This window comes from Bradysia coprophila (assembly GCF_014529535.1).
Source record: "Bradysia coprophila strain Holo2 chromosome IV unlocalized genomic scaffold, BU_Bcop_v1 contig_144, whole genome shotgun sequence".
Lineage (NCBI taxonomy): Eukaryota > Metazoa > Arthropoda > Insecta > Diptera > Sciaridae > Bradysia > Bradysia coprophila.
In genome coordinates, this window is record NW_023503373.1 from 2,016,013 (window position 1) to 2,031,888 (window position 15,876).

At 32.1% G+C, this 15,876-nt stretch overlaps 1 protein-coding gene across 2 annotated transcripts in view; it reads right to left on the reverse strand.

Annotated features, from left to right (window-relative positions):
• Nucleotides 1-15,876, reverse strand: part of LOC119071133 (protein slit) — a 108,613-nt gene that overhangs the window by 21,711 nt on the left and 71,026 nt on the right. For both annotated transcript variants that reach the window (XM_037175821.1, XM_037175820.1), the window contains exon 4: nucleotides 1,140-1,211. In XM_037175821.1, the coding sequence (XP_037031716.1) occupies nucleotides 1,140-1,211 (72 nt within the window). The remainder of the gene's footprint in view (nucleotides 1-1,139; nucleotides 1,212-15,876) is intronic.

Consider the following 15,876-nt stretch of genomic DNA (forward strand, 5'->3'; position numbering starts at 1 on the left):
ATCTCATTACAATACGTGTAACACATCATGCTTTGTGCCAACCGAGAATTGAAATAGACAAGAGCACAAAAAATCATAGTTTTCATTGTAAACAATCACTCTTCAAATTTGATCGATCACATTGCTTTGCATTTTCTCAAACGAATGCTGTAACAACTCATACAAATTCCATATCAACACTGCTTTGAGTGTTGTAATATCACATCAAACGGGTGCTGAAATAAGTCACTTTACAACACTAAAATGAGTGCTGAAAAGAGTCGTATTTCAATTCTCGGTGGCACAAAATTGTTTTGTGCCACCGAGAATTGAAATACGACGGATTTCAATATCGATAACTAGATTGAAATGTCCAAAATTACAACACCCGTTTTCATGGCTTATTACAACACTCAAACCAGTGTTGAAATGAAATTCGTATGAGTTATTACAGCATTCGTTTTAAAAAAATGCAAAGCAACGTGATCGATCAAATTCGAAGAGTGATTGTTTACAATGAAAATTCTGAATTTTTGTGCATTTGTCTATTTCAATTCTCGGTTGGCACAAAGCATGATGTGTTACACGTATTGTAATGAGATTTTTTCAGCACACGACCCAATTTTGAGTCTAGTGCTGAAAAAATCAACATTACAATACTTGTAACACAACATACTATTTCGTTAGCTTATATAAGTAGCAAACTGCGAAAGATAATTCTGTTCTCCGAAAAATGACTTCAAGAAAATTCAGTAAACCACAAGTTTGAATAAAATATTTTTAATGGAAATAGACCACCCTGCTGTTGTTTAAAAAATGAAATCGCTGAAGCGCCGTTACAATTTAATAAACTTTACTTTTACATCACAAGCTTACATCTCGTAGGAATTTTTATTGTGTCCGGATAGAAGAAAATATTAAAAATTTCAAATTACGCTAGACGTTAAGGAGTGTACACCAGTGTGACATTAACATTTATAATCTCGAGATCATAAAAACTGAATCATGGCAGCTCTACGTATTTCTGTGTAATATATACGCTAAGACACGTTACGACAGAATTTATAGCTGAGAAAACTATGATAAAAAATCAGCTAAAGAAATATCATAGCCAATGTGTATATCATCTTATGAATGCTTGGAAAATAAAATATACTTACAGTATCCTTAGCTTCGACAAATGCTGAAAATCCGTTTCAAATATCATTGAAATGTTGTTTCCCTGCAAGTCTCTGCAAATAAAAAGAATAAAGTCATATTAGCCTCATAGAATATACTCGTACATTTTTGCTGGATGTCATACATTTTTATGATACTTTCAAAATAAACTGTAAAAGAATTCCAATAATATCAACCGAAAATCCTCAAAATTACCAAAAGACGCCAACCAAACCATAAATTTTTTTTTACGAAAAAAAAAACAAACATAACAGAAAAAACTTTGCTCTGCAATCGCTGGTGGTACACACATAAAAAAAATGGTATCGATATTATATATACGTCTTAAGGTATGTGGCATTGTTGAAATTACACAACGTTCCAGATATTCTGTGTAGACATAAACCTAAAAAATACTGATAACCGTACAAATAATAAAAGGTCACACTTTCGAACGGTTGTTGTATCACCATCAACAACCGAAAATACATGATATCCAAAGGCCCCAGAAGAAGGGCTACAACGACATTTCATTTTGTGGTTATAACGAAACGGACACTTTCGTCCATACCATTACAGCACATAAACTTTAATCTTTGGGTAAAATCTCTGCGGTTAAGTGCCTTGGACATTGAGTGGTTGAAACCATTTCTTCATTTTTTTTCCTCTTCTCTCCTTTGTTGAAAAGAACAATATTTTTATGGTTAACGAAAAACCGAAAATGGAAATGGTTTTATCAATGCATATTCGGGGGTATCGGAAAAGTTTGAGAGGTGATGCGAACTTGATAGACACTTTTATGCTTCGTTTGATTTATTTTATTTGTTACCTTGGGATGATATACCCAACAATATTGTGAGTATAATATTGACCAGTATGTTATTAGGTGAGTGAATCAGAAAATTAGAAATGTTTTCGATGAGTGATTCTAAATACCAGTTTCGATGATTATAGCTATTCGAACACCAAGTTTTACAAAAAAAAATTCTGCTCAAATAAACGGACATAAAAATTGTTATGGACGAAACAAAAGTTATGGAAGTTCAACCACTTGAACTGCAATAATTCAACATCATCTCCATCACAATAAACAATTACCTGATTTCGTTATCTGACCGTAAAATATAAATTTCAAAGAGATGCTCTTGTGCTTATAATAAATGTTGATAAATTGTTGTGCTTACAGTTTACAGATACCATAATATAAATGCATCAGCCATACAATTTACATACAGACTTACGTACACGAATGCACGTGTATAATATACCCGTACATAAAACCCCAACATTTACAACATAAATCCCTGAACTTTACTGTATCATGTCTGAGTGCATCCACAATGTAGAAATTAACCATTATGTATAGCTTAAACATTACTGTAGTACACTTGTGATTTAGTTTTGCTTATTGCATATATTCATCGTAAAGCCAAAACTATTCCATCGAATTGCTCGGTTCAATCACTGAATTCGCATTCGCAGTCTGCACCGAATATGACGAAAATTTATGTATACGAAATTATTTACAGCATGCATAACTCAATGAATTGAAATTGTTATGGTTATGGATATGGCATACACAATTCGAATGATTTTATTTTCCAATTTTTTTTTCCTCTTTTTTATTCCTCTCGGATATATATTTATTGATGCCAATGAGGTGTACATAAATATAACTTGTAACCAATGCTAAGCATACAAATAAAAAATATATTTTTAAGGATAACAAATTTTTAGACCATGAAGCTGATTTATAGAGTAGAGGATTTTGGAAAGACAATTTGAAAAATGTTCCCAACGTTACCAATATTTCTCAATTTTTCTGTTAATTTGCTTTGAGAATTAGAATTCTATTATTTATATCCCTCAAGTAACGAATAAACCTTGAGTGTACCAGAACACACCTTTCGTTCGAATCGAACAACCGAAATAAATCTCGTCGGGCGTATCTGGGTCAAGAAGTTGGGTCTATTAATATTTTCCCATAGATGACTGGACAAAATATAATTAACTTTATCTGCCTATGTGGTGCACAGAGGACTGGCAATGGCAGATTCAACGCAATATATGTGAGTGTGCTTTTGAATTAATGTCGTAGCGAACAAAAACATTATGTGGATTTCACAGAACGTGGAGAAAATTAATTATGTAATTTCCTATAGCTGAAAGAAACAGCAGCAAAAACTTTCATTGAACTAAGTGCAATGATTTGTCATTGTCCTGTTCATCCTTTCTGTGTTCAAACATTTTTTAACAAATTGGTGAGCAATTAATTCCATTTTCAGTATGGTCGTCCATGTAAAACTTTAGCAATTTGCAATTGAAAATGGAACTGCTATTCCAGTTCGCTTTTTTTTCGGTTTAACATTTAAGCAACAAAATGTAACGCCTACATAAAACGCTACACAGTAAATTTGAAAGCAATTTAATGCTGTCGAGCTTAATTTTAATGAGTGAGAATTCTTCAAACAAAAAACAAACAAACTAATTAATTTTCTATTAACGAAATGAAAATAGTCTTTAAAATACCTTTTCAAATAATAAAAATAACATAAAACGGAAATTCGTCGGAATTGTAATTCGATTATAGCGCTATAATTAACGAATAAATCAGCTTCTGTTAGACGAAATTGTAATGAAAATATTAAAAAGAAATAAAAAATATTTCGTTTGGAATTGAAAAAGGGTAAAAATTGGGAAACTCTCGTTATAAATTAATTTGAATAAATAATCAACAATGCAGAGGTATAGGACTCGGTAATATTTATGATAAGACGTAAGTGCTTACGGAAACGAAGTAATCATACGGTTCAATGTAATGTTTTGTAGCTACGCTACAGCGATTAACATATTTTTGGAGAAGAAGCTATACATAGAATTTCCTCTGATCCATTGATATTGGTTCCTCGAAATTATAGAAGTACAAACATAGAGAGTCATATAATGTATAGATTCGAAAGTGTTTAGTGCTTACCGATTCAATGATGAAAAGATTCACTGAAAAATGTTGGCTCCGTTCATGCTTTTTTTTTCTCTACTTCTATACACACCTATGATTCCTATACAATTCTAACAGCAGTGGAATTAAATTGCATTCCAATGCACATTTAAAAGTTCTGAACTTCATTACATTCGAAAATATTTTCTCTGCAGGTAATACAAAGTCGATGGAACATGTAGTTTTACGCGCGTGTTATTTACAATCAAAGGGCGATTTCAACTGAACAACATCAGAAGAAAAGCTAACATATTTTCGTGTATATCTAAATAGTTATATGATAAATTACAAGCAAGAGGCAGGTAACACCATTTAATGATTGATGTACTTTAAATCTCATTATTTTATAAAGATTTTTTTTTGTGTGTACCGAATGCAGGTCGAATGTAACACTCTTTTTTCGTTAAAAAACATTGATGAACTGTAAAACGAAAAAGATGAATATTGTGTGGTATGGAAATGGTTGTTACATGTAAATTGTTTACAATGATGAAAAATGTATGATCTTTGAACTTTAATTAATATTCGCTGTTCGTGTATGCATACAAGCGTTTTCATAAAGTGAAGTCCCAGTTAGCATAATTTTGCATAAATTGACTTATCTCCAATAAATTGATCGAGTAATTGTACACAGAGCTTGGAGCGTTGGAGTGAATTTAGGGGATTACAAGATATTATAGAATTGCACGTTTATGCTTATGAAAAGATACTGAGGAGGTCTGGTGCGTTCCAACTTTACTGTAAATTGAGTATTAATTAACTCGTAAATCACAGCATATTTTACCTTGTTGGATTTCGAGTCTTCAATCGGAACAAAAAAAGAAACAGAGAGGGACACGACTAAAAATAAATTTAAAAAGCCTTTTTAATGGTCGAGTGGAGATCACAAAAAAAAATGTTTTGAGTACACAACTTACTGGTAGCTTTCTTCATTGTTATATAATCGACGCAAAGTTTTTCAGAAGAACCGTTTTCAACAAGAAATTGTTGTATGGGTATTCGAACCACAATGAAAATGAAATAAGTTTTATGTTTTCGAGTGGAAAAAACAATGTTCAAACATTTTTTCGATATTAAGCTCGGTGGATAAATGAAATACGACACAATATCCACAATATAGTATGCCTTCCTCCTCATACAGATAGACTTGTTTGTCCAAAATCTTTAGAAATGTTGATTTTATTTACCGACCACATTACAATACTCCAAAATGTATTTTAATATTCAAAATCGAAAGAAATTCTATTCCCAACGAATTCGTTACAAAAAAAAGATCTTAAAACAACCTGAAGTGTGCTTGGCATACATTTTGGAGAGCGTTTTTCATATTATAATATATATACATGTGCCGACACACACAACACCCCAATTACACAAATGTAATTCTTTCAAACGCACTTAATCAAATATAGCATAGCATATTGGTAAACACTACTGATGCGCTTCGTGTAGCTCTATTTACCTTGGAATATTGTCTGCTCCAAGAGCACTCCACTGACGATGTTGTTTGCTATTATACAAAACAACTATGTGAAAAAAAAGAGTTTTTTAAGTGGATTTTTGGGAACGTTAACACAGACAGAAAATGTATACAAAATCAAATAGATAAATGCACAGGGATTAACAGCTGTCATTGGATATTATGTTTGTTTTATTTGGACTGTGTATACGTTTATCCGTGGCACATTTTATATATTTAGCTGTTTGACAGCGTGCCCATGTCCAATCACAGCGAAACATGTCCATCACGATGTTAACATTTTTATTGAATTTTTTTTCTGTTCCTCCTCTCTTTACATTTTTGATCTAAAGGCTGTGTTTATAATAAGCAAGTCTGCATAAAATTTTGGGTTTTGTTATAGTTTTCAGACTTATAAACAAATCATTTCGTTTCACATGGAAACAAATAGAACGATTTTGCTTGCGCATTGGAAAGAGCGATGGTCTACATTTATATTTGTTTTTCGGTTTTTATCCACTTGAGAGTAATTCAGTTTAGTTTATGATTTAAGTGGTTCAGGGTTTCGAGGGAATTCGATATTTTTGGTTTTCAAATATTTTAAACAAACAGACCGATATAATGAAGTGCAGTTTCGAAATGGGAGCAAAAATTGAATATGTCGAAAATATGTACAATTTGACTGACATCGCTGTTTTTATGAGGCGAAATAGAGTTAGATTAATGCTTCATAGCTCGTAATAATAATAAAATAAAATTTATAAATAGCACCAATACAACACGTGATTTCATTGTACGGTCGTGTAATGAATTTGAATGAATTATTTTTTAGGGAAATATCGATTTTCGCGGCATATGTTTAATAAATTAAGAGACTCAAATTATGGTTGCTCTTAATCCGACTCGATGACTGTTTTGCTTGAGGCGTACATGAAAATTAGAAAGCGGAAACGCTTTTCTTCATCCATAATTAAAACTGAACGTCAAGTACGACGACGTACATAATAATAAATCAAAGGATAAACAGAAGAACATATAATTAAAGAACAAAGAACATCCAATCCACGTCTTGTATGCCTTCTTTTCGGCATCCACTTTACACCAATTCAAAAACTAATTTATACTTTAACAATGGACGAACGATTCGTATTAAAGACAAACGAAAATCCATTTTAATAACCACCGACAAATTCATCCAACCATAAAAACAAATATTATAATTTATAACCCCGAAGAGGAAAAAAAATTAATTTCGACTTTTAACACTCCTTCTGTGTTGATCATAAATTTCTATTACACGAAAAGTCATTTCATGGTTTATATAAGAAAGTTTTCTTCTTCTTTTCGTTTATTATTTTCGTTTTTAAGGGTTCCTTGACTCTCGGGCTTATATATCCCTTTTTTCCGCACATATATCTTACAGTTGATGCTTTCTCGTCGACCGAACATGATACCGTTTTATATGTATTATGGAAGTTCTGCAAACCCAACGTAATATTTTTCATCCTCCACATCGTTTATTTCCATTTAAAAACACGACCAATATTACTTACTGCGAGTACTGTACACGACACCGTCTTTATGTCCAATAAAATAACTGCATTTGTCCATTTAACGAACCTACTTCCTTCGAACGATATTAACACACATACCGTAAGCATATTCGGAGCGTCCTACGAAGTTAAAAAAAACCTTTTCTGGCTGTATATTTCAGATGGTAGTATCTTCCAATGTACACCAAATGATACCGCAGCACATATAAACTTATATGTGTTATATGAATGAACACGGTATATGTGATTCAAACAATAGAACTTTGGAGCAATAAAAATGCAATTTGCAACCGAACGGTGTGAAATTGCAAAAATATATTATCGCATTATATTTGACCTCAGCATGATATTTGCACAATGGACAATACACTATGAAGTCCTTTATATGGAATTTGTGTGAAATTGGTGAGCGTGTGTGTTTTCTTTTTTATTATTATTTCAAACGATTTTTATTTTATGTGCGAGGAGAGTTTGTTCAGCCTGGTATATTATAAATGGATAACAATGTGCCAATGCACAGAAATACAGAAAATGTATTAAAAACCTAAAATGTATAATGAAAAAGGGAATGTATATTTCATTTATTCTTCACATGTGTATTATTGAATGTGGGATATGCTCGTATTATGTCTTGTTCAAAGTAGGAAATTATTGTATTGTATCTTGTTATGTTCAAAATTATGTTTCTGTATATGTGTTGTGTTTACTAAAATGGCATTCACCCCATATGGTATTTTTGTTGAAATTTTCTAAATTTTAACAATTGGAAATGTAATTGTACTTTTCTTGTACGGTTGACTAAAATGTTGCACAGAAGTGGGTCAGGTTTCACATTGTAACGAATTTCTCTAAGAAGTCTATGCCGAGTGTGTGTGTAGCCTCAACTTTGGTGGTCCAATGCGGTAGCAAAGTATGTTTGAATGAATAAGTAAAGAGATTTCAATTGGAAAATATTTATTGGGACATTATTATGAAAATGATGCTGCTTTCAAGGATGATTATCATCAAAGACGACAAAGAAGAGGACATTTTAAACAATAGAAGATGTAGATTTATTGATTTTATGAGATAAATTTGTTGTTAGTGAAATGAGTTACAAAATATCAACATCAAATCATTGCAGACGTTCTGCTCAGATTGGTAAATGTTCATAAAAATAAACATTTACCTTACGCTTAAGGTTGAAGTGAAGTCAAGTGAGGGATTCTTCTGAAAAACAGAAGACCGAAATCGGGCGCATTTTCTATTGAAATTTTGTATATAGTAAGGTATTCGACCCCAGAAACCAAAACCACTTTCAAAAAAATTCTTCGAATCTTGTGTGGCTGGTGAGTGGTCGTTGAAAACCGAAAACTTTCCACTTTTCTTACAAAAATTTCTCCAGTTACACGAGCCGTACAGAGTAGTGTGGGGTGTCATTAGAAAGGTAATTGCATGTACGTCCGGGGCAAATAGGGTTTTATTTGGTTTAAAATTCATCCACACTGAGATATGTACAGTTGAAGTTTACAACCGAAAAAAGACTGAAAACTTACACTTTTCGTACAGAAATTTCTCGAGGTACACGAAATGTACATGGTCGTGTGGGGTGTCATTAGAAAGGTAATTGCCTGTACTTTCAGGGGAAATAGGGCTTATTGGGGTTTGGCAGCATCTACGACGAATTATGAGAAGTTGAAATGTTTAAGTGCTTATATTGAATCGAGGGTGCTACCAAACTTCCGTAAGCTCTACCTTCCCTGAAAGTATACGCATTTACCTTTCTAATGACACCCCACACGACCATGTACGTTTCGTGTACCTCGATAAATTTCTGTAAAAAAATGTAAGTTTTCTAAGACCCTATTTGCCCCGGAAGTACATGCAATTACCTTTCTAATAACAGCCCACACGACTCTGTACGGATCGTGTAACTGGAGAAATTTTTGTAAGAACAGTGCAAGTTTTTGGTTTTGGATAACCACTTACCAGTTACACAAGCTCCGAAGAATTTTTTTGAAAGTGGTTTGGGCTTCTAGGGTTGAATACCTTACTGGGGACATATACAAATTTCCAATAGAAAATGCGTCCGATTTCGGTCTACTGTTTTTTATAAGAATCCCTCAGTACAATTTAATTTAACCAGTAAATTAATGATTTTCTCGTGTAGCACTTTTTTGGATAACAAAAATAACAATAGAGTCCTAAAAACGACCGCCATATAAAGCCATAAAGGTGATATTGACATAAAAAAGAAAAATAAATCAATAAGTAAAATAAACAGTGAAATTACGATATATTCCAAATTTGAATCGCTCATAAATCAATAATTTTTCAAAATGAAAAAAAAAACGAACGAACCAACACATAATTTATGGATAAATAAATAAATGAATGATAATTCATATTCATATATTTAGAGAAGATATTTTTCAACATAACTTTTTTCTTGGCGTTCAAATATAGATACAGAAAGCCTCAAAATCAATTCTTGGCGCTACACCATCTTGTTAAAATGTAAATACAAGCAGTTGTGTCGCATATTATAGTAAATAAACAACGCCGTGTTAGGATGCACCTCATCAAATTCTGTTTTTCCATTTTCAAAATATTTTTTTTGTATATACTCCAATCCAAGGCGTTGTACTTTCTTGCTATAATGTGCATACGTAATATGTCGTTATTTACACAACATGATTTATGTTATAAACAGACATTCATGTATATAAACAGTGCATGTTTGTAGCAAACTTAATCTTTTTTTTTTCTTCGAGTAAATTTACATACTTGTTAGCAGTCTCGTCAAATTACTAATTGAGTGTAAAGAAAAGACACGATAAAAAAAATGTTTTAGCCGATGGAAACTTGGTTGAATAATTAGCATTTTGACTAAAGGATAGCATGTGGAGTCAGTTTCCTTCGGTAAGGTTTACGCTGTGTGTTTTGCTTTACTTCATTTCACAAGAAATTACTCAGTTTAATGTTCTCTGACACTATAGCATATAAAAAGCTGCTATTCCCGTGCTTGAAAAACTTTTTTTTTTTCAAAATATATTTACCATGCAAGGATGTATCGATGTTGTATGCATGAATGGTGTAGTGTAGCGAAAAAGGAAGGAAAGGGAAGAACAATTAATAAATTATTTCTTAAACATTCTTGGCAAACATTCAATTTGTACTTTAGCCGGAATTCTTCAGGGAATTGTCGATCGATAAATTTCCATTAGAAATGGTGATGAAAAGGGTTTTACCGGTTGTTTACTTTTCGTTGTTTTATTGCATAAAACGTTCAGTGGATTTATTTTTCATGTACAGAGTGATGAATAAGAAATCTTAACGGTTTTTGGCTATCCAGAGTATGTATGGAGTTCTGAAATTTAAACCGTTCAATATTGAGATGGGAAATGATTCTCATAAATATCAGTTGACGTTCCTTAACAGGTCATTGTACAGTGGAGGTTTTTATTATAAAATGGAATTATTCGTAAATAAATCAAATCGAAATCAATATATGTTCTTCATCCAGCTGTCATAATCTGTCGTCGGGGCACATTATTTACACATAAATTGATGCGTACCAAAGGTCGTTCCAATTAAATATTCTCTCTTTCGAATTTCGAATGCAAAAGCACTCGATTTATCGACATTTCACATCGAATCAAATCAATTTATGACATGAAATAATTTTATTGTTATTTAATTATTCTCGATCACTTAATCAAACGAAACGTTAATTTCGTCTGATCAACCGAAAAACGAATAACCGACTCTATACTCGTGGCAACATCAAAGCTGTTATGATTTGTTGCTCGTCCGTTTTTTTTATTATTCTTGATCCAGCATCTCATTTGTTATTATGAATATGACCGTCAATTTTAATTACATCTCCAGTCGAATGATGTATTTAAAAATATTTTTATGTTTTTTTATGTTATAGAATACACCAACGTAATAAAACTGTCATCACATTCTTATGAGGAAAAAAAGGTTAGAAATCTGATTTAAGAGAAACGAGATAACAAAAAAAAAATAATCTTCTTAGATGAAACTAAAGTACAATTTGTTTATCGAACAACTTAAGAGCCTTTTCTCTCCTCATCATAACTTCAGCTTCTTCTTTAAAACCAATCCAATTGAAAAAAAATTTATCGAGTTGAATTTCACCCAACAAATTAAACGACAATTTCTGTGCTTCAAGAAAAGGTAAAAAATAATCCAAGGAAATATTTTTTTTTGAAGAGACATTTTATAAGCCCACCCAAAAAAAACGAGAACCGAGAATATTAAAATATTTTTGTGCTGACGAGGAAAAGTTGAAATAGAAAATTAATTCTACGGGTGAATGCTAAATGTCGTGTGTATTTGGTATGTAGTAGAAAACATCGTGTGTTTCTTTTGGTCCCATTGCGAACATCATCACAAGCATATCTGATTACAAAAATATTGATCAACAGAAAAAAAATTGTATAGCAAAAGGTGGAAGAAAATTGTTTGTCAGAGGAATTTTTGTTATTGAAAAATTAAATCAAAGTTAGAAGAGGAACATTAAAAGAAGATGTTTTGCTGCGTGTTAGTTTACATCTTGTTTATTTGTTGGCATTTTTCTCTTTTCAACACCTTTCGTTGATTCCATTTTTTTAGCCTCACAAGTTCCATGGGTGTGGCAAAGTTTTTGTTTTTAACAAAATTGAAGCAAAAACTGACGAAAAGATGTACAAAGATAAGTATCGAATGGAACAGCCCATCAACTGTGGGTCTTAAATTAAGAATTCCTTAGAAATGCGGTCTAATTTCGTGAAATTATTGATCGATTCCTACATCTAATGGTTACAGTTCTACTCGAAACTTAATTGGTTTAATAGTTTGAGTGGTTCAAAATCGACTCCATGCCTAAGTTTGGTAAATTTACATCAACAGCCAGCTGTAAATCTCATGTTCTTTTCCTAAAACTATAATCCAACGTTAGCAACGCCCTAAAGTTTCTCATTACCGTCGAAACAACCATTCATCTCTTATCCTTTTTTGCACTTAATTAAGTGCAATCTATCGGAATGTGTTAGCAGAATAATACATGTGTTCAGAAACGACTCCGAACATCATTATGGTATAGAATTTCATCAGCAAAAAACATGTTTTCACCTAATTCTATGTATCGTATGTTTAAACCTTGGTGTGACTAAAAGATTATGCATGTGTAGCTGTTTAACACGTACCGATGTCCTTCCATGCCTCATTTCTTCAGCGTAAAGGTCGAAAAATAAAATGAAAATTCAAATACGAAACGACAGAAAACAAACAAAAAAGTCGATTGTATCGTTGAAAAATTACATTACATAATCATAAGCAGCATACCCAGTCAGCAGACGATGACTTCAGTAAAAAAAACTCTATGATATACAAAACCTAATCAACTATTTGTTTAAAAAAACATGCTTGAAACCGTTTAAACTCTTGAAATCCATTTAATCATTAATCAATTCAAACATTTCCTGCATCATTTCAAGCAGCAAAAGCAAGTTCGATTCTATTTAACAACACCACAATAATAACGCATAATCATCAGACGTATCAATGATATGTCACGTTTTTCTGATCGGATAATATGTTTATTTTGCGTTGGTAGGCAAGTTACACGTTTTCATTTTTCATAATTTACCTGTGTGATAGATGGATTGCTGGTGCGGGTCGTTAGGTGAATGATATGGATATATGTAATAAATAACAAATATATAAGAAGATTGTCCATGGGTGTACTCAGACCAATGGGTGTTCGTTAGGAGTCGGAGATTTAAATAGAAGAATTGGTAAACATTTCAACCTTTACCATCTGGATCTCTAATGTTGAACAGAATATTGCATTATTCATATTGAAAATTAGAACACGAGACTTTAACGTCCAGTGTGCAGTCGGTTTCAATGATAATACTTGTGTAACAATTGCATAACTGCATTGCCATTGTACTACCGCATGTATTACATTTCAGTCTCAGGTCCCTCGGTGAATAATAAAACAATAAACCTTCATCGCACTACACCAATGGGGTTGTGTTGCGTTTACATTGATAAAAATGTAAATTAAATATGAATTACGACAAACCATTAGAGTATAGTGTGTTTATTGTAAAAAGTAAACATCAAATAGAAGAGAGAAAAAAAAGATTGATAAATAGAAAGATAATCAAACTTAATTCGTGGAACGCATCATAACATAAATCATGTGTGAAATGATTGACGAATTTTCTCTTTTTCTGTGAAACAGTCGGTTTATGGCTGAAAATTTAGTAAGAAAATACCGAAACGAAATTCACAGGGGAAACTATAAATTTCTCACGTTTTCATTTCACTGACTGGCTGGGCCGTATAGCAAATTAAGATACATTTTTTGCTTGTTCACGAAATACGTTTTTTTTCTTCTGTTTATTTTACATATTATAACCCAGACTAGGCCTATCGTAACGTTTATAGTTATACAAACATTTAATATAGCATGGAAAAAGGGCAAGCTGCTGTAACATTTAGTATTGCTTCGGTGTAGAGTTCTTCAACTTTTTATTTTCTTGTGTATAAATTTAAGATAATGCCGAGAATCCATTATAATTTATAGGTTATAAACGAGAAAACGGTTGATTTATGGATGCTAATTAGGAACGTAATTGAATTTCATAGTCGTTAATTTAATAGAAAAATATCTGCGACGATGACACTTGACACACATGTGCATTGTAATAATTTCCCCATGGTGGAATGGGCTCTTATAGAAATATATACAAAACGATGAATTGATAAGAAGATGAATATCATTTCCGTCTTATCGTATGGGCCTATCTCTTCGTATACATATTCGCATATATTTATGAGACAAGCGTTTCAATCATGAAAATCTGTTAATCCATCATAATTTCACAAATATTTTCTGACACATTTTTTTTTTGAAAACCTAATGTTTGACTTGACGGCGACAGAAAAAAGATGTGGTAAAACGTTGCTTGTATCGACACCATACACTTTTTATATACTTCATGAAGTTAGCTTGTGGTTTCTCGTTTAGCGTTACCATACATTTATTTGATTAATTTATGTTTATAGCTAGACCACCACCATGATTTGTGTTTTCTTGTGATCCAGAAATGCAAAGTCATTTCGTGGTTTGTTATGTTTTAATTCAATTATTAGACTGTAAAAGCAGTTGTGCTCTTTATTTCATTTTTATTTCCGAACAATAATTACGTTATGAAGTGATTTCTGGTGAGAGGGAGTTTTTTTTTTGGTGCAAGGGATAGTATTTACAAAAAATATTTTGCTATTACAGTTAATTTCAATAAAATTAATCGTAGCATTTTACTAAAATGCTGAGTTCATTTAATCATCATAATGGGTCTGAGTTCTATTTACAGACGATATGGAAAAGAAAATCACTGAAAGCATTTTTAAGCTACATCAGGGTATTTTCGGGAAAATTAACTGTAAGGAATTTTCTGCCTTTTTCAAAGAAGCTTTCACAACCATAAATAATTTGTTTGTAAACTATTTCTGAAAGGATTCCTATTAATACCGAGACAGCAAATGATTTCGCGATCAACACACATTATACGTAATAGACTAGACGTAATCATTGGTGGTGCGAAGTTCTCGTTTAAAAGGAATTTTTTGTCGGAAAATCGCTATTCTGTCAATTCCATTTCTTTTTCAGCACAATATACGAGTCAGTTAAAATGAAAATTTATCTTTAGCATTTTCACGAAAGTTGAAGATGAAAATTCCGATCAATAGCGTAATATGTGAGAGAGAAAAATTTCATGCACAACTGGATCGAAAAATGATGAGATGTGACATCGAATAAAAAGCATCAAGGTATATGGAAAGAACGCGCCGAAAATTGACTGTTTATGTTTATCAAATTCACGTAGCAAGTGAAATATGGTTATTATTGTGCATGTGAAAAACAAATCGAAATTCAGTTTGTAATCGAATCACAGAATTGATAGAATTTACAATTAATATTTGAAATAAAACGAATAGGATAGGATAAGTGAGTTGGAATCAGTCGTACTTGTAATACTGCTGAGTCCTTCGCAGTTTCTACTTTGTCGCAAGAAGATCGACCATCAGTCCTATAGTGTTGAGATGCTTGTTAAGGACACAGTGTCCTGTCAAAATTATTGTACGTATCTTGAGGTTTCTCTTGATTCGCGTTGTTAGAAATAAGTCGAATCCTTCTAAGAACAAAATCAAATCAAACATAAAGACTAAAACTCAAATTTGAAACGCTTCATTTACGAGGCCTCGCTAATCAAATCGAGCACTAAGTCTCTTACTCATTGGAGTAAATTAATTGACAAATTTTCATCGAGACAAACTGTTCCAATCTTATGACAGAAATTATGGTAAAAAAATATAAATTCTTTGCGACAGTCAAGCATGAAAGCACATAAATGTTGGAGAAAAAAAGTCGAATCAATCCAACTAAATTCTTTCCAAAATAAATTTTTCACGGATCAGTACTCAAACTCAATTTGAATATAAAAGAAGAAGAAAAAACTTGGAAGAAAAAGACTTAACTTCTTTTTATACGCATCGACATCACATAATCGACCTTACAAGAATTCTTAAGAAAATTATTCACGCTTCATATCAATCTACAATGTTTGAAAAAGTTTGAATAAAAGTAAATATTTAATTTATGATATCAACTTTAAAGTAACAAAGGAAAAATAAATACCCGAGAGAGAGTGTGGAGGGTCAATGAACTT